At 38.5% G+C, this 26,340-nt stretch overlaps 1 protein-coding gene and 1 pseudogene across 1 annotated transcript; both read right to left on the bottom strand.

The window, feature by feature from the left end:
* Positions 1–2,019: 2,019 nt before the first annotated feature.
* Positions 2,020–2,580, bottom strand: LOC149174395 (uncharacterized). Its single transcript, XM_089420839.1, has one exon. It carries the CDS (start codon positions 2,578–2,580, stop codon positions 2,020–2,022), a length of 561 nt encoding a protein of 186 aa, XP_089276965.1.
* A 20,228-nt stretch (positions 2,581–22,808) lies between these two features.
* On the bottom strand, positions 22,809–23,789 carry LOC149174394 (rust resistance kinase Lr10 pseudogene; annotated as a pseudogene).
* Positions 23,790–26,340: the final 2,551 nt, after the last annotated feature.

The following is a 26,340-nucleotide window of genomic DNA, read 5'->3' as shown; positions in this document are numbered from 1 at the left end:
TTTGCCTTCAGGAAGCTGAACTAAATGCCATGTATTATTTTTAATGATATATTAATATTCCTCTTGCATTTCTTCCCTCCATTCATTAATTTTACTAGCTCCATTAAAATTATAATTTTCAGCAGTGTTCAACATACCAGTAATGAGTGCATGATCCCTGTATCTGGTTGGCAATTGTATCTGCCTGCTTGATCTTCTGAGTGGTGGAGTGGCTTCAAACCTTTTTTGACCTCCCCTCTGCGGATTGGTTTCAAACATGATTTGATCAGCCACTTCTTCATTCTCTTGTTGCTGGTGTTGCCGTTGTTTTTGTTGTTGCTCACTGACCCCTGTTTCATCACCTTCTTCTAACAGTAAGGGAATATGTCATTCTTCATCACTACGAACAGGGTTCCCATCATCTACATGTTCATGAAATCCTGCATCTCTGCTTGCAAACACCTTGTGATTCGAAGGATTAAACAACTTATAAGCCTTCAATTCAATGCAGTATCCAACAAAAGTACACTTAATGTCTTCTGAATCTAACTTCTTCTTATCTTCTTTCGGGACATGAGCAAAAGCCTTACATCCAAAGAATCTAAGATGACTTACTGGAGGCTTGAACCCAAACAATGCTTCAAAAGGAGTTTTATAATCCAAACACTTAGTAAGACTCCTATTCTTAAGATACACTACAGTGTTTACAGCTTCTGCCAAAAAACCATTGGTCAGATTCTTACCTTTCAACATACTACAGGCACACTCCACGAGGGTTCTATTTTTCCTTTCCGCAACCCCGTTTTGCTGAGGACTGTAAAGTGTTGTGAACTGTTGTTGTATTTCGTGTTCTTTGCAGTATTTGATGAAGTCACCCTTCTTGAATTCTCCACCTTGGTCTAAGCAAAGAATTTTGATGAAATTTCTTGTTTGCTTCTCAATCATAGTTTTGAATTGCTCGAAGTATTCAAAAGCATGAATTTTCTGCCTAAGGAAATACACCCAAGTGAACTTTGTACATTCATCAACAAAAATAAGAAAATAGTAGGCCCCTTCTAACGACCTTATATGCATTGGCCCACATAGATCAATGTGTACAAGTTCAAGTATATCCCTCTGCTTCCTATAAACAATAGCAGGAAATTCATCTCCATGTAATTTACCAGGGGCACATGCTTCATAGTCAACATGCATACTCTTCAAAATAGGAATACCATTCACCATACCTTTTTTCTTAAGAAATAGTAGGTCACTGAATTTTATATGCCCAAATCTCTGATGCCAGAGATTCTCTGCAGACATGGCTGATGATGCCAACGCTTGATGTGACGAACTTCTAACATCCATTTTATACAATCCTCCTATACATGCACATGTTGCAATGGACTTCATCCGATCCGGCATGTCTTTAATTACACAATGAGATTTAAAGAACTCTACCTTAAGATCCTGATCTGTTATTCTAGATATAGAAATCAGGTTCTTTTTAATCCTGGGTATATACATAACATCATGAATATGCCTAATGTTTCCATCAGGTAGTATGATAGGGACATCACCATATCCCTTGATTTCATACCCTGTATCGTCTCCAAGGTAGACCTTCGTACCAGTGCTGGATTCTCTAAAATTTTTAAACCATTGCCTCTTACCTGTCATATGGGAGGAGGCTCCTGAGTCCATGAACCAGATTTCTGCTTCATCCTCCTTAATTGATAGCGCAAAATCAAATACGAAAAATCTGATATTCAAATTTTGATCTGCATCAGCATGATGGCATGCACGATTCTTATGTCTCTGTTGACCTTCATCAAACTTCTTCTTTCGACAATGTTTAGCCATATGATCAAATTTACAGCAATAAAAACATTTTGGTCCTGAATCACTTCTATTTGGAGATATACCTTGAGATGGAGGTGGCTTTCTTTGTGGAGTTCCTCCGCTTTTGTGTGCTACATTTGTCTTTCCTCTAAAGGACTTCTTCTTTGCCATTAGGGAAAGATCTGAGCTCTGGGGTTTCAGGTTCATTCGCCTTTCCTCCTACATTAGGATCCCTATCAATTCTTTGAACTTCGGGACTTTTTCTCTCGCATTCAACCCAGTGATGAGCATCTGATATTCATTAGTCATACCATTCATGGTAATAGTGACCAAATCAGTGTCTGATACTATTTTTCCAATGTCGCCTAGCTTTGTCTTAAGCTCCTTAATACAAGAGATGAATGTTGCTACTGATTCATTCTCCTCAATTTTAATGGATAGAATCTTTCTCTTTATAAATAGTAGGCGATTTGTGTTCTTGATCGCATACAAATCTTTGAGATTTGTCCAAATGTCTATTGTAGCTTTACAATCTCGAATGTGAGGAATAATGCAATCTTTCACAGACAATTCGAGCAACACATTTGCCTTGTTCTCCCTATTTTCCCAATCTTGGATTTTTGCTATTGTTCCACCTGTAGCTAGGCTTGCCTTCAACTCATCACCATTTGTGATCATCCATGCGTTTTTGCCCTCCAACAGGGTTTGCAACTTAAATTTCCAATTGGAATAATTGGAACCGTCGAGCTTATTGCTCTTGTTCAGATAGGCCTCTGCCATCTAATTGTTCATCTTAACACAAAAAAATGATCTCCAGCAAACCAGATCTATCCCAGATCCGAAGATTCAATTTTAAAAAAAATTGCCCCAATTCAAAAACCTTCAATTACAAAAGAAACCCTTTGTTTTTTTAAAACAAAAACAAAAAAACATCCCTTTAAAAAAAAACCCTCTTCCCTTTTTGAATGTATGGTGCCCATGAATTTTTTTTTTAAACAAAAAAATTATTGAAACCCCAATTTTTGTTAAAGGAAAACAATAATGAGAGCCTTACACGGCCTCCCAACACCACCGTTTTTCGGCCTCAAGGGTTTAACTTCTAATTAGGCAATTGTGGGTTCGTGCCTGTAAATGGCCACCCTCGGCCTCACATGTGGAGCAACACGCAACATGCACCTGGAGCAGCACCATGCACCTAGAGCAGCACCATGTAGCCAACACATAACACCATGCTTCCCTTGCACCTCACACCATGCTTCCACTATGACACAACACGACTCCTCTCCGATTTTGTGAGTAGGGCAGGGGATTTGGGTTTGTGTCCTCTACTTGGAGAAACACCCTCAGCCTCCACCAATCGATAGCACCCTCGACGGCTCTCTTTTGCATGATTCATGACCGAATGCAGTCTCAATTCTTTTCTTGACAAAGAAAAACGCCTCTCAGGCCTTCTCTCTCCTTCAACATTGTCAATGAGCAACAACAGAATAGATCTCCTCCTTAGTTGATAGCGCAAACAATGTTGCTATCTACGAATCCTCTATTCGCTAGTTTCTTCAACCACAATAACGATCCCAACTGGAACCACGCTATGAAGTTCACTCTCAATGAGGTCGTCTTACCGCAAGGCCGCCTACTTCTGGAGATCGCAGTCTAAGTCAACGCTTCGTTCTGCGACAAAGAGATCGGCCACATTACCATCCCCTTGAATGCGTTTTTCTACTCTATAACCACTTCACTGTAGTTCGTTAGCTACCCGAAATGCCGACGTCAAGCAACAACGCGGTCAATGAGATCTTCTCTGCATGAATGACCTATCAATTTTGTTTTCACAGAGATTGTCCACCAAATCAGATGCCTAGGATATTAAATGCAGGATCTTCGCTCGCACATGGTGGTCACCATCCACAGTCAAACTACAATGAACAGATATCATCGCGATCTTCACTCTCAAATACGTGATTTTTGGGAGTGATGGACAGATTTGCTCTAAGGAAAGCAACATCCATCGCCCTTTTCCCCTTTGAATCCGCGATGGTCAGTGCTACCTTTCCTTTAGAAGGAGCGATGATTACTATGAATTAAATTAAAAAGGGAAATTGTGCTGCTTCTCAGCCTTCTCACCATGCCAGCGTTCTTCACACCAGTTCCCCACTCAGGGATTTGCAGACCCTCTCAAACCTACAGCTTTGATACCATGTTAACAAACTGAAGAATCAATTTTATTGATGAATTGGATAACTCATAGGTGAGGAGCTCCACCTGGATACTTCCTCTAGCAGAACGCTCTACAACGAATCATAATACAATAAAAAATATATATAGTGTTCACACATCTAGGGAAGTTAGAACAACTGCCTAAAAGTAGGAACTAATTCCTAATCTAAGGCTCTAGTGAACTGAATCTCTAGAGATTTACATATTCTCCATTATCTTCAACAAAATAATCATAATAATTTGGAAATTTACTAATACTTACGGGTTTTGATGTAATGAAAACCTCAATATTCATTCACCTCTCTTTTCTAATTAAATTTATTGCTATTTTTTAAACATAATGCTAACTTAAATCACAGGTTATATATGTATATAATACTTGCAAATTTTGATATTATGAAAACCTCAACATTCATTCACCTCTCTCACCTCTCTCTTCTGAATATAATTTGATTTATTGCTATTTTTAAACATAATGCTAACTTAAATCACAACTTATATATATATATATATATATATATATATATATATATATATATATATATATAATCGGCTCCTGAGCTCTCTAGGCAAATGGATACATTAAAAGCAACGTTCTAAAGAGATGTTGGCATAAAGACATTTCCTTACTTAGGTCTATGTTATCTGCGACCATATAAATTATATATTAAAGGATAAATAAAAACTTTTCAAACATCAGGATCCACATGGAAAGCTATAAAATGTTTAATCTGGCCAATTCATTTCATCAAGCTTGCCATTATTTCCATTGAAAATTTAAACGTCCTTGCATCAAACTTTCCAAACGTAAAGCTCACATGGATTAAGCCATAAGTATTCAAAACTAAATATGAATATACGCATGGAAATACCAAAACTATAAGATTAAATATAATTTAAGTTAAATCCAAACTATTCAAAAGTAAAATATTCAAACCTAATTAAAAACTATCGAAAATTAACTATAAAGATGTTTCAGCATTTATTAGAATGGTTCTAGATCTTAAAATGGATCTGGTTTAAAACAGTTTTTTAACATGATTAAAATGTTCTAGCTTAAACATTATTTTAGTAATTGACATATAAGAGTATAAACACTATTAAAATTACAAATAGATTTCCATTTCAACATGGAAATTGCAATGTTATGAACAAAAATCAGGGAATGGAAATTTTATAATAATTGTTATCACCCCAAGAAACTCTCCTAGGTTGTATCTCAAAGATGCTCGGGAACATTACATACTCAACAAAATGTTGGAAATGGATGAATGGAATGAATGATGCTTGTCCAAGCCAGATAACCACTTCTACTATGCTTAACTCCAGACATGGGTGAACACCCCCAGACTACAAGGCTTTAGACCACAATTACTCACAGTTGGAGGATTAGGTGAACATGGAGAATACTGACCACACTAGCAGATGCACAAGACCATGTGATGGCTGGCTGCACCCAGTGAAAAGGCCTACAAATCTATTTCCTAATGCACAGACAGGATGACAGCTCTCTGGCATTAAGTAAACAGAAACCTGCATAACACATTCAATGATACATACTAGACTTCAACACAGAGGTGGGATGATAGCCCTTCTAATGCTAAATATCAAGAGCACATGAACAAATGCATAACATGCACAACCTAGAACAGAGTAGAAATGGAAAGTGCGCAATTAACAGTAAAAGAAGCTTGTATTAGCTGAAAATGAAGACCAGACGCTGCAAGTATCAAAGTAGTTACAGTCTCCGGAAGTTGAACCTTACATCAAAACAACAACATCAACCCATTTCCCAGATTACATCTATTTTCTGGGTATATATAGAGTTTCTTTACAAATATATTCTATTGTTATATGCGTGGAGGGGTCATAATGGACCACCAACCGCTTTAACTCTCTGATGGAGTCTCTGCTACAATCTGCTTGCTTTAATAAATAAATTTGATGTTCTCTAGTGCTTTGTTGTCCTTCTCGAGCAGGTGGAGTGTTGTATGAAAGAAGCCCCATAACTGATAAATGCTATGATCCACTCGAGGATGGTCCTTCTCATTCTCGACCATTCTATTTCTTGAATGTAGTGGTTGGAGATGAAATGCACCGGGTACTAACATTGGCCCCCTCTGTCCTTCGGAAGCATGATATAGGTCAAGGACACAAAGACTACATGGCGGACAAATGAGCATGACAGAAATAGATATCAGCCGCTGGATCAAGAGAATGGACGGCAGCAATCTCTTGGCGAGAGGAATGAGACGGAAGCGGGAGCAAACAAATGTGAGCCGTTGGATCTTGTCGAGACTGATCGGACGGCGGAGGAGCGATCGCAATATTGCATCGGCAGAAGTCAGGGGTGTAGCCTTTATACACATGCGATTTGCGATAGCGATTAGATCGCATCGCAATATCACATTGGCGGAAGTCACGGGGGGGAGCCTTTATACATATGAAATTTGCAATAGCGATTAGAACTGGACCCGATAAAGGAATTAGTTGTTTTTTTAAGACTGATAAAGGGAGACAGGTGGGCATGTTATTTGCGGCGGGGACTGTTGGATCAGAATGATCAATGGCTGCTATCGAAGGACGACGACGGGTTACGGAAGCGTGGGGTTTTAAGAACAGAGGTTTATGCTGGGTATGAAGGAAAAAGCGGAGGCAGTAGGGTGAATGGGAGTAAGCGAGGTGAAGGAGAAGGAGGACGATAACCGGTGCAGACCTCTTCTGAGCAAGAAACCAAGGACCAAGCTTACTTCCACTACTTGAAAATCAGCAACATGTAACAGAGCTAACAATAATTGTACAAATGAAAAATTTGTGAACAAAAACCATAATTTGATAAATTGCGATGTTAAAAACCCATCATATTGTAACCCCTTAATCTGGGCACATCGAACACAAAATCCAATTTGAGCGCATCAACCTCGGGCACATTGAACCTGCGCACAATGAAATGAAACCTGCGTAACTCATCATACTGTAACTCATGCACCCAGGCACATTGAAACACAAAATCGAACCTAGGGCATAATTAAATCAAACTTTTTTTCAGTACGAAAAAAGCATGATTATATATTAATAGTTCAAAAATTAGGAAATTACAATGCAATTCAAATGTTCCACATCATTACAATTCTATTTGGAGATGCCATTTCAGCATTCTGTCCAAGTATTTCCATATACAAAACATAAAAAGAGATATAACAGTCCATAGACCACGTACATATCCAGAATTATAAACATGCATGACACAGTTGTATGCAATTCAAAACCATAGAAGAAAATAGTATGCATTCGACATGTCATCTGCTTCTTCTAGCCGGCTGTACAGTGTTGAAATAACAACATGTCCATCCCTCCGGATGATTGAAAGCTAAAACAATTATAAGACTAGTAGAGTTACAAAAAATTATACAAAAAAAGAGGGGATGAAGAAACTTAGCCAGGGAATGGGAAGTTTCCTATATCTATGACTTTATGATTCAGGATAATTTCTAAGTGCATTTTTCCAGAGTTACCATTTAAGCCCCTCTTCTATAGTTCATCTGCATCCATATTCTGTTCTCTACCAACATGCCTGATAGTGGAGTTGTTGTGTTGTTTCCATAGTAGTTCAATTCTCCTCAGCCAACCATGTAATAATCGGTTTCTGATGTTTGCATTGCCCATTATTTGATCAATTATAATTTTTGAATCCCCATGGATATGTATGAGAGGGATATCAAAGAAATTAGTGAACCATAGGATGTAGTATACCTTGGGGGGATAGTATGGGGTACAGAGGGAGGTACCCAAGGGAATCATGTAATAATGGGATGGGTCATAGTTATAAGATAAGCCCGTAGTATTGGATATATGGTATTGAGAGAACCATGGTAATAACCTATGGTATTGTATGTGTGAATCATATATAGAGGCTAGAGACTCCCCATTGAGAGATGTCAAGGAATATTGTATGGACAAACATATGGTTTGTGGAGTGTTCTTCTTCCTTAAGGAGTGATTGTATGGTGTTGCCCTACCTTAAGGGTTTTGATCAATAAAGAAGCATTTCTATATTTTGTGTTTGTAATTCTCTTGAGATTATTTATGGTTATTGGGTTTATTTCCATTTTTATATATTTCCAGGTCAGATCTATTACAAGTGGTATTGGAACACTTTCTTGAGAAAAGAAGAAATTTTTTTTTTCACGAATTTTTGGAGCGGCAAGTTTGCAGATCAGATTTGTAAGTTTGAGTGTAAATTTTGCAAAATATGATTGCAGATCTGGATTATTTGCGAAAAGATACCCAATTTCAAAAAACAAATCGGAGTCCGGATAAGGGAGATATCGTTGATTTAAAAATCCGCTGTGTTGCAAAAACATTTTTGACAAAAATTCGTGAACGATGGATCTCCAGTTAATTTTTGTCGTTTTTTTTGGGGAATTTTGAGAAACAAATTGCATATTTTAGATCCTCTTGAAAAATTATCCAACTTCAAAAAAACAATCAGTCGAATTGGAGTTCGAATGCGGGAGATATCACTGATTTAAAATCAGCTCTTTTTTTCAGAATTTTTTGTGACAATAGGACAGTTGCAGCGCAAATCTGAAATTCAAATGCCTAGATCAAGATTTCTATCACATGATAAGATGTAGAATAGTCGTTCCATTTCTGAAAACAGATCATAATAAGGATTCTGAGCAATATTAACTGAACTGTGGCTATTTTAAATTTTCGCCTGATTTTTTTTTCAAAACCCTCTTCATGGTTTTTAGCAAGAAATATTTTACAAGGAAAGATAATGGTCCTACTATTGAAAAATTCATAGAAATAGAAAAGTCATTATGGCCAAAACATTGGAAATTTTTACTATTGCTTAGTATGAAAGAAGAGATTGTCATATGGTGGAACTCACTTGACACCAAGCAGTGGTTCAAACTTTCGAATGAAGAATTTGAAAAACTCCTTTTAGACAAATGGTCTCATGCTAGAAAATAGGGGAATGAGACATGTAACGGGTTATTTTCTAATGGTATATCCTTATTACAGGTTCATGGATATATTCAGAAGGAGAAGATCATTGTATCTATAAATCCTAGTTGCAAACAAAATCTTATAAATGTCAATTTGGCAAAAAAATTGCAAATTCCAGCAAAACACAAGGAAAACACACAGGTTGATAATGCAGATGTTCAAGTTTATAAAGATTTGAAGATTTCTATGGATAAGTATGTATTGCATTCTGATTTTTATGCTTCAGATATGGATAATCTGGATGTTGTTTTGGGATACCCTTGGAAGGAATCTGTTGGTACTATCAATATTAATGTGCAGAAGAAATTCCTTAAGCTCTGGTATAAAAAGAAGAAAATTACATTACAGGATATTTTCATCAATAAACGGGTAGAGTCCAAGGAGACTGAAGCAGAAGATGTTCCAGGGTCTGAGACATCAGATGAGGAATCTGGGGTTGAAGTAATACTGGAAGATAAGAAACATTTAGTATACCTAGGGGGGATAATATTGGGTACAGAGGGAGGTACCCAAGGGATTAATGTAATAATGGGATGGGCCATAGTTATAAGGTAAGCCCGTGGTATTGGATATATGGTATTGAGAGAACCATGGTAATGACCCATGGGATTGTATGTATGAATCATATATAGAGGATAGAGACTCCCTATTGAGAGATGTCAAAGAATATTGTATTGGAAAGCATATGGCTTGTGGAGTGTTCTCCTTCCTTAAGGAGTGATTTTATGGTGTTGCCCTACCATAAGGGTTTTGATATTAATAAAGATCTGAAGTTTATCTATTTCTCTCTTGTTATTCTTGGTCTATTTGAAGGAGAACACTCCACAAGCCATATGCTTGCCAATACAGTATTCTTTGACATCTCTCAATGGGGAGTCTCTAACCTCTATATATGATTCATACATACAATACCATGGGTCATTACCATGGTTCTCTCAATACCATATATCCAATACCACGGGCTTACCTTATAACTATGGCCCATCCCATTATTACATTATTCCCTTGGGTACCTCCCTCTGTACCCCATACTATGCCCCCTAGGTATACTACATTTCACCCCCCTTAAACATGTTTCGTCCCTGAAACATAAGAAGAACACAAATAATAAGATCTACACAAAATAGGAGTCCACTGGTACCATGCACATGCATCTAGGCATCCAAGAGAAAAGTGAACCCTCGATTTAGCTGGTGCCTTGCTCGCTTGAGATGGAAGTTGACCTTGACGACTCTTCTGTGTTGATGTATTGTGGGTGGATCACCGCCCCTTTCTATCTCTCAATGGGGAGTCTCTAGCCTCTATATATGATTCATACATACAATACCATGGGTCATAACATGGTTCTCTCAATACCATATATCGAATAACACGGGCTTACCTTATAACTATGGTCCATTCCATTATTACATTATTTCTTTGGGTACCTCCCTCTATACCCCATACTATCCCCCCTAGGTATACTACAAAACAATAACAGACGCCCAACATGTACCAGATACCAATCAGGCTCAATTAGGTGGTGAATTAAAGCAAGATACACCATTGGTTAAAACTTCAGCGTATCACCACCCACATCACCCAGTGAGAAAACAACCAACATGATCAACAACAAGGACAACAACCTCTACATGACAGATAGAGAGGGGCGACAATCCACCCACAACACATCAACACAGAAGAGCTGCGAGGGTCAACTTCCATCTAAAGCGAGCGAGGCACCAACTAGATTGAGGGTTCACCTTTCTCTTGGATGGCTAGATGCATGTGCATGGGACCAGTGGACTACTCTTTTGAGTAGGCCGTATTATTTGTAATCTTCTTATGTTTCGGGGACGAAACATGTTTAAGGGAGGTGGAATGTAGTATACCTAGGGGGGATAGTATAGGGTACAGAGGGAGGTACCCAAGAGAATAATGTAATAATGGGATGGGCCATAATTATAAGGTAAGCTTGTGGTATTGGATATATGGTATTGAGAGAACCATGGTAATGACCCATGGTATTGTATGTATGAATCATATATAGAGGCTAAAGACTCCCCATTGAGAGATGTCAAAGTATAATGTATTGACAAGCATATCGCTTGTGGAGTGTTCTCCTTCCTTAAGGAGTGATTATATGGTGTTGCCCTACCTTAAGGGTTTTGTTATTAATAAAGATATGAAGTTTATCTATTTCTCTCTTGTTATTCTGGGTCTATTTGTATTTTTATATATTTCCAGGTCAGATCTATTACATAGGAGGCCCCATAAGGCCATTGATTTAGCCTTTCTGTTAGTGCCTCTACCTCCATGCCAGTATGTTCTATATGTCAATGCCTCTGAGATGGCAAGCCAAAAACCACAACCACATGTGTGCCGTTGAGCAGCACCATCAAAAAAACCCATAGGGTATTCCATCTGAAGTTCAGTCCTCTTGTAACAAGGTGCTTTGGATCATATTTCATTTGATGTATGCAGTGTGTGGTTGATTAAAACACTTTCAATTATCTTATTGAAATCTCAAGTGTAAATCTAAAAGATGCAGATGTTTCTCCACTTCCATATTTCCCAAAATATGATAGTTGGAATGGTTCTCCAGACAAAAGTTTGAGAGATCCACCACGTAAGCAATCCGTAATGCATTCATGTTGAATATACGGAAAGCCAATATATAAAAAAAGTATTTTCCATACCTGTATTGTATGTTGACATGTAAGGAAAATATGATTGTTATTTTCCGATTCCTCTTTACAAATAGGACAGATGCCAAGTCCTTGCCATTATCTCTTTTGCAAGTTTTCCCAAGTAAGATTCTTATTATGGAAAACCAACCAAGTAAAGAGGATGATTTTGTTTGGGATTTTAGTTTTCCAAAAGGAAAATAAAACATGTTTCTCGCTCAGTTGTGCATCCACGGAACAGAGAGTGAGGTATATATCTGCAACTTTAATGTTATCATTCTTCATCTTCCCTTACCAGATTAACTTATCATGAATGCCAGCACGACATATCCCGAGTTGTTTCATCCCGACTACAATCCAGTCCCATTCCAGGTCCCATGCACTCTTCCAAACTGGGTATGGACCCCTCCATAGTGAAATGGCTTGACACCAGAAGTATATGCCTCTTCTATTTAGGGTATGTATAAGTTGCTCCGGGATCATATCCTCATTGCCAGCACCCAGAATGTGGTCGATGCCAATGAGAATGTTGTGGCCCGATCCAATGTTCCAAGCCAGGTGTTGTAGGAAGATCTTAGTGACTTTTTGGAAGCTGAGCCAGATAGCCAATCCATTTGTAACCCCAATGGAACCCCTTCAGAACCAGTATATGAAATCATGGTTCTTTAAGTATTTTTGTCTGATGACCAGACTCCATGTTCCCATCCCAAAAATACCTCTCCATAGAGACTTGATTAATAACGCCCATCCAAAACGACGGAGGTCTAGAATTCCCCATCCCCCCATGACCTTTGGCAGAGTGATCTTGGACATCTTAGACAAGTGAAATTTCTTATGCTCATGACTACCACCCCATATAAAATTAGCCATAATACGGTTGAGACAGTGAATGATGGCAGCAGGAATATGGTAAAGATGGGCCCAGTATACCCCTAGTTGATTAAGGACTGCTTGTGAAAGGATGACACGACCCCCCAGTGACAAACATCTATATTCCCACCCAAAGTCTTCTTAAAATATCTATCTACAAGCCATAACCAATCGGTATTCCTATATTTACAGGGTTTGATATGGTATCCCAAGTACTTCATACCATGACCCATCAACTCGGCTTCAATTCCAAACATATTTTTATATATGCAATGATGTCCAAATCACAATTTCCATGATAAATAATAGATTTGTGTGCATTCATATACAAACCAGTAGCATTAGAAAATTTCCTAAAAATATGAAAAAGGAACAACCATGAAAAACGATTCAACATACCCATGATGAGCACGTCATCTACAAAGAAACCATGTGATATGTTGATGTTGTTGCCCATATGCAAAGCATGGAAATGATCTCGTTCCACTGCTTTTGAAATGTGCAGGCTCAAGTCGTCCATACACAGGATAAATAACAACGACAACAAAGGGAAATCCTATCTTAGTCTGCGCCCCGCCCAGAAGAATTTTGTAGGGTATCCGTTTATAATCACATAATAATCAACATTAATCACGCATGCCATAATCCATTCAACACATTTGGGATGTAAGCCTATTTTGAATAGGACCAGCCTGAGGTAACCCCAATCCAGGCAGTCGAAAGCCTTCTTCAGATCAACTTGCAGGATGGCAGCATTGAGGTTTTTTGTATGAATCAAATGCATGCATTCTTGTGCATTTGCAATGGCGTCATGTATTTGTCTGCCCTGTAGAAACCCATGTTGCTCAGGAGATATATGGCGTGATAGAGTACTCCGCATACGCCCAGCAATGGTTTTTGAGATAACTTTGTAGATAAGGTTGCACAGCGAGATTGGCCTGTAGTCCTCAAAACAGGCAGGAGGATTGCGCTTCAGGATAAGGGAAATATAAGTAGACTTAATACGATGGTGTACATTCCCAGTGAGTCTAGACTCCTCCACCATTTGCAGTAGTTCATTTTTGAAAAGATCAAAGAAATGCGTGAACAACTCCACAGTCCACCCATCCGGCCCTGGGCTTTTATCACCATTGAATGATTTAAGGACACTAAGTAATTCCTCCTCAGTGATGCTTCTGTACAGTGCATCATTTGATTCTTGGTCAAACATAGTCAGGTAGTGCTCAATCCCCCATATGAGATCTTCGGCAATAATGTTTTCGTTGCGTTCATATGCCACTTTGAAATGTGAGGTTACAACTTTGGAGATTTCCTCCTGTGGTTGGATATGGTTTCCCTCAGCATCATGAATCCCCCATATAGAATTTTCTTTACACCTATGGTTTGCAAAATGATGGAAAAAATTAGTATTTATGTCTCCCTCTTTAATCTAGATAGCCCGACTCTTAAGGTGCCAAGTGGCTTCTTCAAAATCTAAGAGTCTTTTCCTTTTCAATTTCAACTATAGAATGTGAGAATGGGTAGCATCTGGAAGATTATTCGTGGCCATCAACGGGAGGAGGAGGTCCAACTCACATTGAATATCCTTAATCTCTTTTTTCATGGACTGATTTTTCCTCTTCTGCTAGTTTTTCACTTCCCCACGGAGAGTCTCTAGTTTGTCTAGTATCTGATCCATAGGGGAGGATCCAATATCCCCATCGCGGCGCCATGTATCCCTCACCAGAGTGTTAAACTCCGGATCATCTAGCTAGGTTCTGTTGAATTTAAATGGCATGCCCAGGTGCACCATCGACCTCTTCCAAACAAGTGTAATAGGTCTGTGATCTGATAAGAAATTGCTGATAATCTCTGTCTGCACATCTCCTAGGTGAGCAACCAACTATTCATGCATTAAAAAACGATCCAGTCTCTTGGTGACATATGCCTCGCCTGCGCGCCCATTGTCCCAAGTGGGAGCCATTTCATCCGGGAAAATGTCCACAAAGTTGTGTGCTAGAAGAGCATCATGAAACATCCCCGCCAAAGGGTCAATCCTTCTGGACCGTCCCCATACTTCTTCCAAAGCAATAGTACAGTTTAAATCTCCAGCAATGATGAGGGAGGCCAACTCCATAATACCAGAAGAAAACAAATGGTCCCAGAAAATGGTCCTATCTCTGTAAGGAGCATAGGTGTTCAAAATATGAATGCGACCGCCCATTCCGTAGATATGTCCTTCAAGGAGGATGCCTGCGAAACATCTATAAGCTTTAAATCTGACCCATCTAGGGTCCCAAATAGCCACTAAACCACCAGAGAGACCCACAGCCGTAGTAGCAGATATATGCCATTCTGAGAGCATTTTCCGGAAATATTGTACAACCTGAGGAACAGAGTGCATGGATTCTTGCAGTAGAATGATATATGGGTGAAGAGAGGAGAAAAGACTCTTAAGGGCCTGATATTTCGGGGTAGCCCCCAAACCCCGTATATTTAGTGACAAAATGAACGTCATGGAGATGCCTGCTCGGGCAACCATGCTCTAAGGGCTTGTGAGGGGGGGATGTCAGCAATAGGCACATCAACCAAAAATCGGTCCATAGGGGAGGAAAGAGGATTAGGCCTGGGACGTCCTCTAAAATGCTGACTTCCTCAATTTTGTTTCCGCCAGACAGTGATGTTACCTGTAGAAGTAGGGCTGATGTGGGGGGTAGGAGAGCCAGATGGCTTGTGGATGGTAAGGGTCCGCAAGTCCAATGATTTCCTATCGAGCAGAAAGTCCAGGTCACTGCCCACTGAGTTTGCAGGTGAGTCTAGTGGCGAGTTGGGCGGAGTGACACTTGTCCTAGGCCCCTTATTCCGGTTAGCGAAAATGGAAGGTGACGAAGATGGAACGTACGTGATTTGGGTGGTGGAGGGTAAGTCGTGGGTCGGGTATGGAGCCGAGAAAGGTGGCGGGTCTTCCGGGCCAGGGTGGATTGATCCCGAAGAGGGTTTACGGGAATGTATTACTGGACTAGAGGGGGCCGAGAAATCAGACTTCAATGAAGATAATGGGGAATAAGGAACCAGAATGGGCGATGAACCATTTAATGAAGAGTCAAATGTATGTGAGCGGGGAGGATAGGAGCCAAGGGGAATACCTGAATGCTGCCGAGCAGAAATTCCATGTCGAATGTTTTGTGCAGGCCGACCTCCCCCATAATGAGACTTCAAAAATGCACCAGAGAAAGGCCTACCATGTAATCGTCCTCCTGGCCGACGTGGGCATTGTGCTAATAGATGTCCGGTGTGGTGACAGTGTGAACACCAAAAAGGAACCCCCCAGAAGTCCAATCTCTGTGATAGTTGAGTCTCGGCCTAGAACAAATCAATATGGTTTGGAAATCCACCACGGTATTCCTTTCCAATCAGGGTCCATGCCACCCTTTTGTCTGGAGCCCCCAAGCATTGAGAATATACATAAACGAATTTGTCGATAGCGTTACCAATATCCATAAGGACCTGTTTCGTCCATAGCTCAATTGGTAAACCCGGTAATTTCACCCAGATGAGCTTGTTTTGTGGCGTGTTGTGGAGTGAATTGTATCCAATGTACCAGTGATGTAGTGCTCGGAAACTCTTCCCATTAATCCATGGCACTGATTTGATTTTTTCCAAGTCCTCCTGACTTAGAAAATGGAAACTATACCAACCTTTCAAAAGCCGCACGACAGTCGACATATATCCTAGCATCGATTTCCACTTCTTCTCTACCCAGTCTCTCATGTCTGGGTCACTAACTTCTGAGAAGTACCACCTTCCTACGAGAGCGCGCTTCTGCAGACTGGTAATCCTGTCAATCAGTACAACATTGTCCAAAGACAATGCAGGTGGCGGGGAGGTGGTTTTAATAGAACGTTGCTTGTGTTTGGAACGTCGTCCCCATGCAGCATGTTCGCCACCCTGCGAAAGGAGGGATGCATGGTCGCCATCTGGCATACGGGCATCACCCAAAATGTTGTGCCAAGCGTCAGAGATCGTGGGCCACCCTGGTGGTCAGCACCAACAGAATGCAGGAGGTGTGACTCGACATCCATCATGGCTCGTATAAGGGCCTCGTTGGCAGATGAGTCAGAGTAGTGTCCCGCCATAACCCCACAGAGCACGAAAAGACCACAAACGGATCCCAAAGGCGTAGTCTGACAACAATAAATGGGGATGTACAAGTGGGTAGCTGTGAAAAGATATAAACAGGGTCCAGAAATAACTACGACCCCCTCGGGAACCGGAAGGAATGTTCACGAGGATATGGACTTGTGTGGAGAATAAACCCAAATACAACCAAAATTGAAGTACGCCGTCAGGAGGTCATCCAAATCAGGCAAAAATGCAGATGCTGACACGGGGAATAATACCAGATATATAGGGCGATATACGAGGATCCCAGAGCACATGGGGAAGTGTCTGGCAGACAGGTGTTGGTAATGGGATGTGATCCTGGTAGTAAATGCCACCTACTAGCCTTGGGACAATACAAACCGCCAGAGAATAGAACAATTTCGGTACCGGGAAAATGAAACTAGCAAGAGACCAGAGCCGAATGACCAATTCAAGCGGGAGAAGACCAGAGGATGGAGAAAATTACAGATTCTTAGCTGCAACAGCAGCAATAACAGCCTTTGCAGGTCATCCAAAAATTACATACCCAGAAGCCAAAATTTTTGCAAGGTCTGGTGATATAGCAGATGCACGGCCACCGTCCCGGATGGAAGAAAAAACATTAAAGAGAAGACAAGGTTCTTCCTCAGTGAAGAAGGCCGACCAAGTGTCTCGAATTGTATCAGACCCAGATGGCATATGGACGATGTCACAAAGGGTGGAAATGGGTCACATATATACAAAAGAGAATATAAAGTGCAATGGCGAAAATAAGCAAAATGTGACAGAGAACAGAGTGCATGAGGTTGTATAGAAACATGCTATCAAACCCAGAATCCTAGAAGTATATAGAAAAAGAGCAGATGGGGAAATTTTTTCTATTGCAGCCCATATACTCAGCATTCGAAGACAGAGTCAACCAGGGTGGAACAGAGCCAAATACCAGACGCCCATAGAAATCAAAAACCTCCACAAGATATCTGAAACATACCTTGTAGCCCGAAGGATGGAACAGTATGTTGTTTAGACGAACCTCAAATACTTCTTGCCTTAGATTGAGCCGTTCTGCAATCCTTCTCCAGCTCGAGGAAGAATACCAACATCCATAGCATCTACTACTTTCGTTATCAGCGTTGTGCGGCTGTGCAGGCACAGAGCCCTTGAATATGGCGTCCTTTCTTACAGGCGTAGAGGCCTTAGATTTCTTGACATTGGCGCTGAGCAAGTATGGTTTATTAATATCTGCATCATAGAGAAGCACTAATGTATTGTTACAATTAAATCAAACCTAAACATTGAACCTGAAAAAAAAAATTCAAAAAATTCAAATTGTTAATCCTGCACACAATGAAATTGAACGTGGAACTGCAAAATCAAAAATCAAAATTTTAATACAAATAGAGCATCCACAAATTGAAAGTTGAAACTAGGAAATCGAACATAAAATTATTTGAATCCAGGGAAATCGGAATCATTAAACCACATATCCAATGAATGTAGCAAATTTGATAGGTAAAGAATTTTGCTGGCTTCGGCCATATATGTTGTAAAAATCTGCTGGCTTCAACCATATGATGATTTTTTCCCTGAAAAAAAAAATCTAAAAAAAATAGATAGAATGTTGTGGGACAATGGGTTTTGGGAAATATCCAATGGGTTGCCAATTCGGGACCGTTTATATTGGTGGGAGAGGATAAAATAGTTGGGACATCATGGTAGGTTAACTTATGTCCACAATTGAAGGAGACATTTACGTTCAGGTTAAAAGGTAAATTTTATTTATGTCAAATTTATAAATTAATTGATTGATCTATGAGGTGAACAGGCTAGAGAGGTAGACATATACCCAACATTTATTACATGCTGTGATTTTGCTAAACCAACATGCAGATAACATTAGTTGAAAGGATTTGGCGTTGATGGCGTTGTTTCGGCCAAAGATGAATATTCACATACCACAAAAACATGTGCAGCAGAGGAGAGACTGGTGGTTTACTAAAATATGGTGATGGAAAGCACCATTAAAAATTAAGTTATTCGTCTGGCTGACCCTCAAAGACAGTATACTCACATGGGATAATAAAAAAACAATAAAAAAGGGTTTTTCTTGGACCTTGTATGTGCACATTGTGTGAATCTGAAGATGAATAATGTTAGGAATCCATTCAAATTAGAATCAACTCTCCATTAATGATTGTCTGCTGGAATGGGCACAATAGAATCATACACATAAGACATTATCTCTTTTTATATTTTCTTTTTATATTATGGTGTCTTTGGAAGAGGAGGAATGTCAGATTATTTAGGGGAAAAATCTTTCATTCCTTTTTGTTTCATCTAATTAGTTGGATATTACTTAGAAACATATGAGTCAAACAAGATACAAAATCTTTTAGGGATATGCAAGGATTTATTCCATAGCTTTTTTCTTTTTTATGGGGTTTGATTGTGGGACTGGAGGGGTTCTCCATGTGTCTTCCTTACATATAAAAACTTTTTAACTGAAGAGACATAAATTAAAGGGTTGAGTTATTGGTTTTGATGGTGTATTTTATATTTTTTTTAGGACAAAAGATATTTCATATCTAAAGGTTTTTGGAGATTCCAAGGTTACCATTAATGGTGATGCTACGTTGGATGCACCATCCCTCTAGAAAAACAAGATTAAGGATATCATCTCTTGCTTAAAAAAAATCACTTTCCAACATGTATTTAGAGATATGAATACAAAGGTAGATCACCTATTGAAGAGAGGAGTTGGTGCTACATTAGGTATCCTCTGCCATGAAGAATGTATGGAAGAGACACTACTAGATAGGGGGAACATTCCTCTCTTCCGAATTGTGTAGGATTGGTAATGTGGCTACTTTTAAGAGGATATCCACTCCACAAGCATGTGTCATTTGTTTTGTGTTAACATTTTCAGTTTTATTTTGATTTGGATGGTTAGATTAATATAAGATATGTAGATATTTGTTTATTGATGTTGTGGAAAGACTATACCATATGGTTGATGGGATTGGAAGATATAAATGTGTTAATCATATAATAAGAAACATTTTGTATAATATAAATAATTTTTTTGTTATGAAATATGTTATGTCAAGTTGTTTCTTACTCCAAAAAAAATTAAGGAATGTTGTGGAAATTGTAGCAAATGTAATATGCATAAATGGGATGTTGTGGAATTTGAAGCAATCAAAATTGAAATACCAAAGGTGAGGGAGTGAAATTTCATACTCTGGGTTGCATCAAATATATTTCATTTTAATTAAAAAATTATTAAAAAAAAAACATTCAAGATGAGGGTTTAAGATGAGTCTCATCATTTTTTTTTCCAATTAAATCTTGGCTATTCATCTTATATTTAATAATAAAAAATCTATATTGTAGATTTTTTATTTTAATTATCATTTTTTTCCTATTGTCTAAATCTTAAATAATAATAGAAAATCTATATGGTGGATTTTTTATTTTAACATAAAAATACTTATTCATGTAATTAGCACTTATGAATACAATTTCAAATTATAATTATAAATATTAAAATAGTCATATTTAATAATAAACAAATTTCTGAGTCAAAATTTGGACCCTCTTCACCATCAAAACAAATTAATTATAAATATTAAAATAGCAATAGTTAATAATAAATATAGAATTTGATGAATAAATAATCTTATTTATTATGGAATAACTTGTCAATTAGATAAGAATACTTGTTTTTATAATAATTAATATTCTTTATTAAAATTATTAAAATAAAAAACAGTTGTTAAAACCATCGCTACCAAATTTGGCGGAATCAGAGGGAAAAAAATGGGCAATTCGTCAATACGATTCGAATTATTGGATGAAATTCGATTCTTCCATGGTGTTGTCGATTAGAGCACGTCCATTATTCGAACTGTTTTATAAGGAGTATTCCATTCGAGCACGTCTATTACTCGTAACGTAGGATTGTTTTATAAGGAGTTTGGAGTGGTGGACTTTCTCGTTACACATGAAACGGGTCGGTATGCGTTGGCTCTGGCTCCGGCTTCGGCTCCTTGAAGGGCTGACTCTGATTCTTAGAAATAATTATTTTCTTTTTAAATCGAAGAGATGGCTTTATTTTGAAATAATTTTTAAGCTAGAAAATTTTCATTTTTTTTTACCAATTTAAATTAATATAATGACTTTTGTATTTATATATTATATAAGAATTTTGGAGAAATAAATCTTGAATTTAAAAAATAGTTAAATTTAAGATTTGGGCGGGAAAGGAAATGTGGATTTTTTTTTTGAAATATAGTTATAACATTGTTATATTATTTAGTGTTATTAGAAATTATTTAAAATTTTTAGAGGGAAGAGAAAATGTGGGATTTTTAATTCGAAATTTAAAATGAACTAAAAGAAAATCATGAAAATATTTCATAATTAGAAAAGAGAAAGTATATATATCTAAATATTTAAGATGTATATTATCTAATTTTTTCCAAATCAAAAAATTTTACATTTGAATTTTTATCATATCAAATCCGAATAACTTGGTAACTATGGTTAAAACTATCAAAATAAAAACTTGTTTGAACATTTCAATCTAATAGGTTATTTATTTTTGAAATTCCAACCCTAATTAGAGGTGAAAAATCTATTTAAATGAACAACTATGAAAGTAGTCTTTTTCAAACATCTAATCCAGGGATCCGCATCAATATCTTCAAATTCTATACAAAAATCGTCCAATTAACAAGGAAAATTTTAAGGATGGAAGTTTATTTTGAAGTTTAGAAACGTTGGTGAATATTACTAGTACCCAATGTGTAAATTGTAAAAAAAATTATGATATTTTTGTAAATATATTTAGGTAATAGGAACATTGAGGATGAAAACCACTTCCTCTTAGAGTGCCCCGAGTACAACAACATTAGATCTCAGTTTCATAATCTTTGTCGCAACACTGACCTTCATAGCCTTTGAGTTTAGTCTTAGTGGACGTTAACCATCATCATCATCATCATCATTAGTATATATAAAATTTTAGCGATTTTTAGGGTAAAATGATTTTATACTATAAAATTTGGGCCAATCAATTTTCAAAAAAATGGAAATTGGCGAATTTTTTTTGGCAAAAGCATGAAAAACTTACAAATATTAACTCCTAAAATTTTCCCTGCCAATTAAAAACTGCCAAATTTAATTTCAAATTAAAACATGTACTCACTCACTTAACGAAATGTAATTTTTTATTTTGAAATAAAATGTCCGATAGATAAAATTTAATGGATAAATGATTGTAAATATAAATAAAATTTTCCATTATCATATGGCAAACTGATACTGCAGTGATCAAAATCCAGCCATTTCATTTTCAAATTTCGAATCATTTCATAACAGCTTCCCCAATGCGAAACAATAGTATTTTATATATATATGGAAAAGAAAGTCCGGCGCATAATCGCGTCAATGGATTCGTCGTGTTTTCTGCATTATAGTTTATGCAACAGGATGACGTGCGGTAGTTGGATATAAAGTTGGGAGGTACCGGACGTTTCAATAAAACACAATGTTGTCTACTCAATCACTACCCCATTGATGACATAAAGGAACCAAGGCACTCTGCATCATACCTTTTTAACACCCTTTAAACGAGTATATATATATATGTGAGAATTAATAAATTAAACTTTAACGTACCGTTACTGTTACAAAAAATTGGGTCAAAGAGGCAAAATTTGAATTGTTGTTCCCAAATTCAGTTTGACAAAAAAACTCAATGTTAAATGAGTGAAACTGAAAATCATTGCTAGATATTCCCTCCAGACCAAAAATACCATCATAAATTATTCAGTCGTCCAGTACAACCACAATAAGCTCCCTGTCTTTCATTGGGTTTTAGGTAGCACTTCATCTACAAATATCATTAACCACAGATAACTGTGTATTCTTGAAGCCCAACAGAAATGGGAAGGGAGCTGGGAGCTGTCACAACAGTTAGGTCTTAAGGTCTCAAGTGCCTGTGAGTTCCCTCTATAGTCAAATCACCCAATGTCGCACAGTATGATATGGAATGGATTATCGATTCGCCACAATGCAAAGACTGGTTTGAACAAGCCCGTCCAATAGAGAAAACTACAATGTAACTTCAATGGAAGAAAATATTCCAGCGGAAGATGGTAGAGTTTTGTCAGGTGAAGGCAAGAAATTGATGGGCAATGGAGGATTTGTCACATCGTTTTCATCTCCTTCTAACATTTGAACAACCTTCATCATACAAGGACGATCGCTGGAGTTGTACTGAATGCACCACAATCCAACTTTTGTGAGCCTCCTCGCCTTCTCCTCATCTGCACATTCCATTTCTCCTCCTCTCAATCTCATCCCCAACTCACCACTCTCAATTAGCTTTAAAGCCCACTCAGGAAAGTAGAACTGACTGGAACGGTTAGCATGCAGCTCTGTATTCTTTCTACCCCCAACAATCTCCAGCGACAGCATTCCGAAACTATAGACATCTGATTTATCTGTAACAGGACCGGCATCACTATGGCACAACTCCGGCGCAACATATCCCGGCGTCCCTCTCCAGGCTGTCATTGAAATATGGTCGTCTCCCTTCCCACAAAGTTTTGCCAGCCCAAAATCAGAAACTTTTGGTGTGAAATCTGCATCCAGTAATATATTGTGAGGTTTGATGTCAAAGTGTATGATGCGCTTGTCACAATCATGGTGTAAATATGCAATCCCACGGGCTGCACCCAAAGCAATTGAATACAATTGTTCCCACTTTAAGACTTGCCCCTCCTCAAATAAAATTTTATCCAGAGATCTATTGGGCATGTATTCATATACGAGTGCGCTTATAGAGTTTTCAAAACAGTAACCCAACAGACGAACCAGATTGACATGATGGACCCGTCCAATGGTAGCAACTTCATTCATGAATTGGGTCTCGGTATGCCTGTGCCGATCAAGAAGCTTCACGGCCACTAGATCGAGATTCCGAAGCATTCCTTTATAGACCACACCAAACCCTCCTTCTCCCAACTTTTCGGCAAAGTTGTTTGTAATCTTCTTGAGGTGAGAGTGTGAATATCTGGTTGGCATCGGCATTTCACAAGCATGTTCCTTTAGGAATTTTTCCACCTTTGAATTAGAGCTCCCAGAAGGAGGTTTTCTCCTCTTTCTGTAATACAATATGAACAGCACTGATATTGCAGCCTGGGCAACTCCTCCAAAGGAGCAACCTGTGGACAAATCAAGGGAATGATATCACTGTAAGCTTTGTCAAATCCCGAGGAGAAAAATGGAAACAAGATACAAATTCACAGTTCTAAGATTGCAGACTGGAATTAATCAGATTTACCTATTAGAATGCCAGTCTTCTTTTCATGACATGTAACCCCTGCCATAACAAGTATTATTAGCAACTCCAACGGAACCTCAGACTTTGAGATGAAAATGCAGAGCTAAGTTCTAACACAGAGCAACAAAAATACATATCCGCATTCAAGGTTACTGGTAAAAGGGAACTTTTAGTGTAATGGGTTTTGTAAATGGCAAGTATTATTAGCAACTCCAACGGAACCTCAGACTTTGAGAAGAAAATGCAGAGCTAACACATAGAGCAACATAAATACATATCAGCGTTCAAGGTTACTGGTGAAAGGGAAATTTAGTGTAATGGGTTTTGTAATCAGTTTGATATTTTAGATGTACACTCCATCCGCTTATCATTGGAAACTAGAAAGCAAGGTTCTTAAGTCTTTTAAGGATTGGTGGAGTGTCTATTAAAAACTAATTATAAAATTTATTTCGGAAATTTTATTCAACATGTTAAACAATTGTGGAAGTTAAACAATTGTGGAAATCCTCACTCTCTAAAGCAAAATCCCTAATGATAAATAAAATTGTAGAAATCTTCACTCTCTAAAACAAAATCCCAAAATCCCTCATGATAAATGGAGTGTCCATCTAAACAAATTATAAAATCCATTTTTGAAATTATATTCTAGAAATCCTCACTCTCTTACATTGTTTTATGTTAAGATCATACAACTTTGAGGTTTGTAATCAAATCTGGAGGAAGGGATTGAGAAAAGTAACAATACCATTCTCAGCGCATTTGTCTGAATTCGTGGTACCATCAGGATAATAGCAAAGAAACGTTGTTGGTTCCTATTAGCTCTGCTATATAATCCAACATTTGAGGATCAAATACAGCCCCAATCAGGTTGTTTGCGCGCCGAAGGATGCCAAAAAATGGATACAAAAGTGCCCCAAAAGCCTTCAAAATCCTCTTAAGGCCTCCACCGATCTAAACTATCGCAAGAGGAAAAGCCCTTGGGAGGGCGGAAATACACTATCGGGAGGTCTAAAACACTCTAAAATTGTCAAAAATCAGAAGCGCGGGCCTAGCAGTTCAAATGAGCGACAGCCGTTCGATCTGGCCGATCAACGGTCCAGATCGCATCGGCGGGTGGCAATCGGCGGAGGCAGATCGGCGGGTCGCAATCGGCGGAGGCAGATCGGCGGGTCATATCGCATCGGAGCATCGCCGGCTGGGCGGTATCGGCAATGGCATTGCGATTGTGATATAGCGATTCGATCTGGGCCGTTAATCGCATGCACAGATCAATGGTCCAGGTCGCGTCGGCTTTTCGCTATCGGCAAAACCAAAGGAACAGGCTTTTATTTAAGGCATGCTTGCGACCCGATGGCGATTATAAGTCATTTTCGATATATTTTCGAGTCCGCGCTAAAACCGTTTTCAATGGTTTTTGCCACATTTTCGCTATATAATGAAATATATGGAGGTCTTGGGCGAGCGCTGATAGTGATGAAGCCCGGACCCAAAAGGGTCCGAGAAGTGGAATATATATGTTCTCTAGTCCGCCGATGGCAAATTTCTCATGTTTTGCAGCATTTCTCAATGTATTTTCAAATATAAAGAAAAGCAGAGAAGTCGGCTCTGATATGCAATTGCGACCCGAAAGGTGGACCCAATAGAAAAAGTTATGCACGCCTCTGCCATGTTGCCTGTACCAGTCCCGACTATTCACTGCCGTCGAAGAAAAATAACAGCCAGCTACCTGCACCCAGCTCAATGATTCTCCAGCAACCGAATTTAACTAACAGAGTGGCCAAAGATTGAAAAGGATAGCCTCGAGCATATCACTGCATTTATCAGTTATGGGGCGTCTTTCAGTTAATACTCCAGCTGCCAGAGGGTCAAATCCATTTAAACACAGCCAGATTTGTATCAGAGGCCCATTTCTAAATGTAAATGCGGTTGGTGACCATTTATGGGCTCCTCCATGCATGGGTAGCAGAGATATTTTGTAATGTAACACCATATATACCCAGAACAGAGATGTAATGGATTGATGAGTGTTAGATGAAGAGAACCCTGTTGTAAGGTTCAACTTCTGGAGACTGTAACTACTTTGTAACCTGCAACATCTAGTCTTCCTTTCCAGCTAATACAAGCTTCTTTTGTTGTTTATTGCTCACTTTCCACTTCTCTTTCTTGTTCCAGGCTGTGCCTGTTTACATTTGTTCTATTGCTGTGAATGTTTAGCATCAGAGGGGCTGTCATCCCACCTCTATGTTAGGATTTAGCAAGTATCATAGAACATGTGTGTAGGTTTCTGTTGTTTAGTGC

The sequence above is a fragment of the Pinus tabuliformis genome, chromosome 4_1 (genome assembly GCF_031772625.1).
Source record: "Pinus tabuliformis cultivar Carrire ecotype Pingquan chromosome 4_1, CPIR1, whole genome shotgun sequence".
NCBI classification, from domain to species: Eukaryota; Viridiplantae; Streptophyta; class Pinopsida; order Pinales; family Pinaceae; genus Pinus; species Pinus tabuliformis.
The sequence above is the reverse complement of the archived record's forward strand: the minus strand, read 5'-3'. Positions and strand labels throughout refer to the sequence as shown.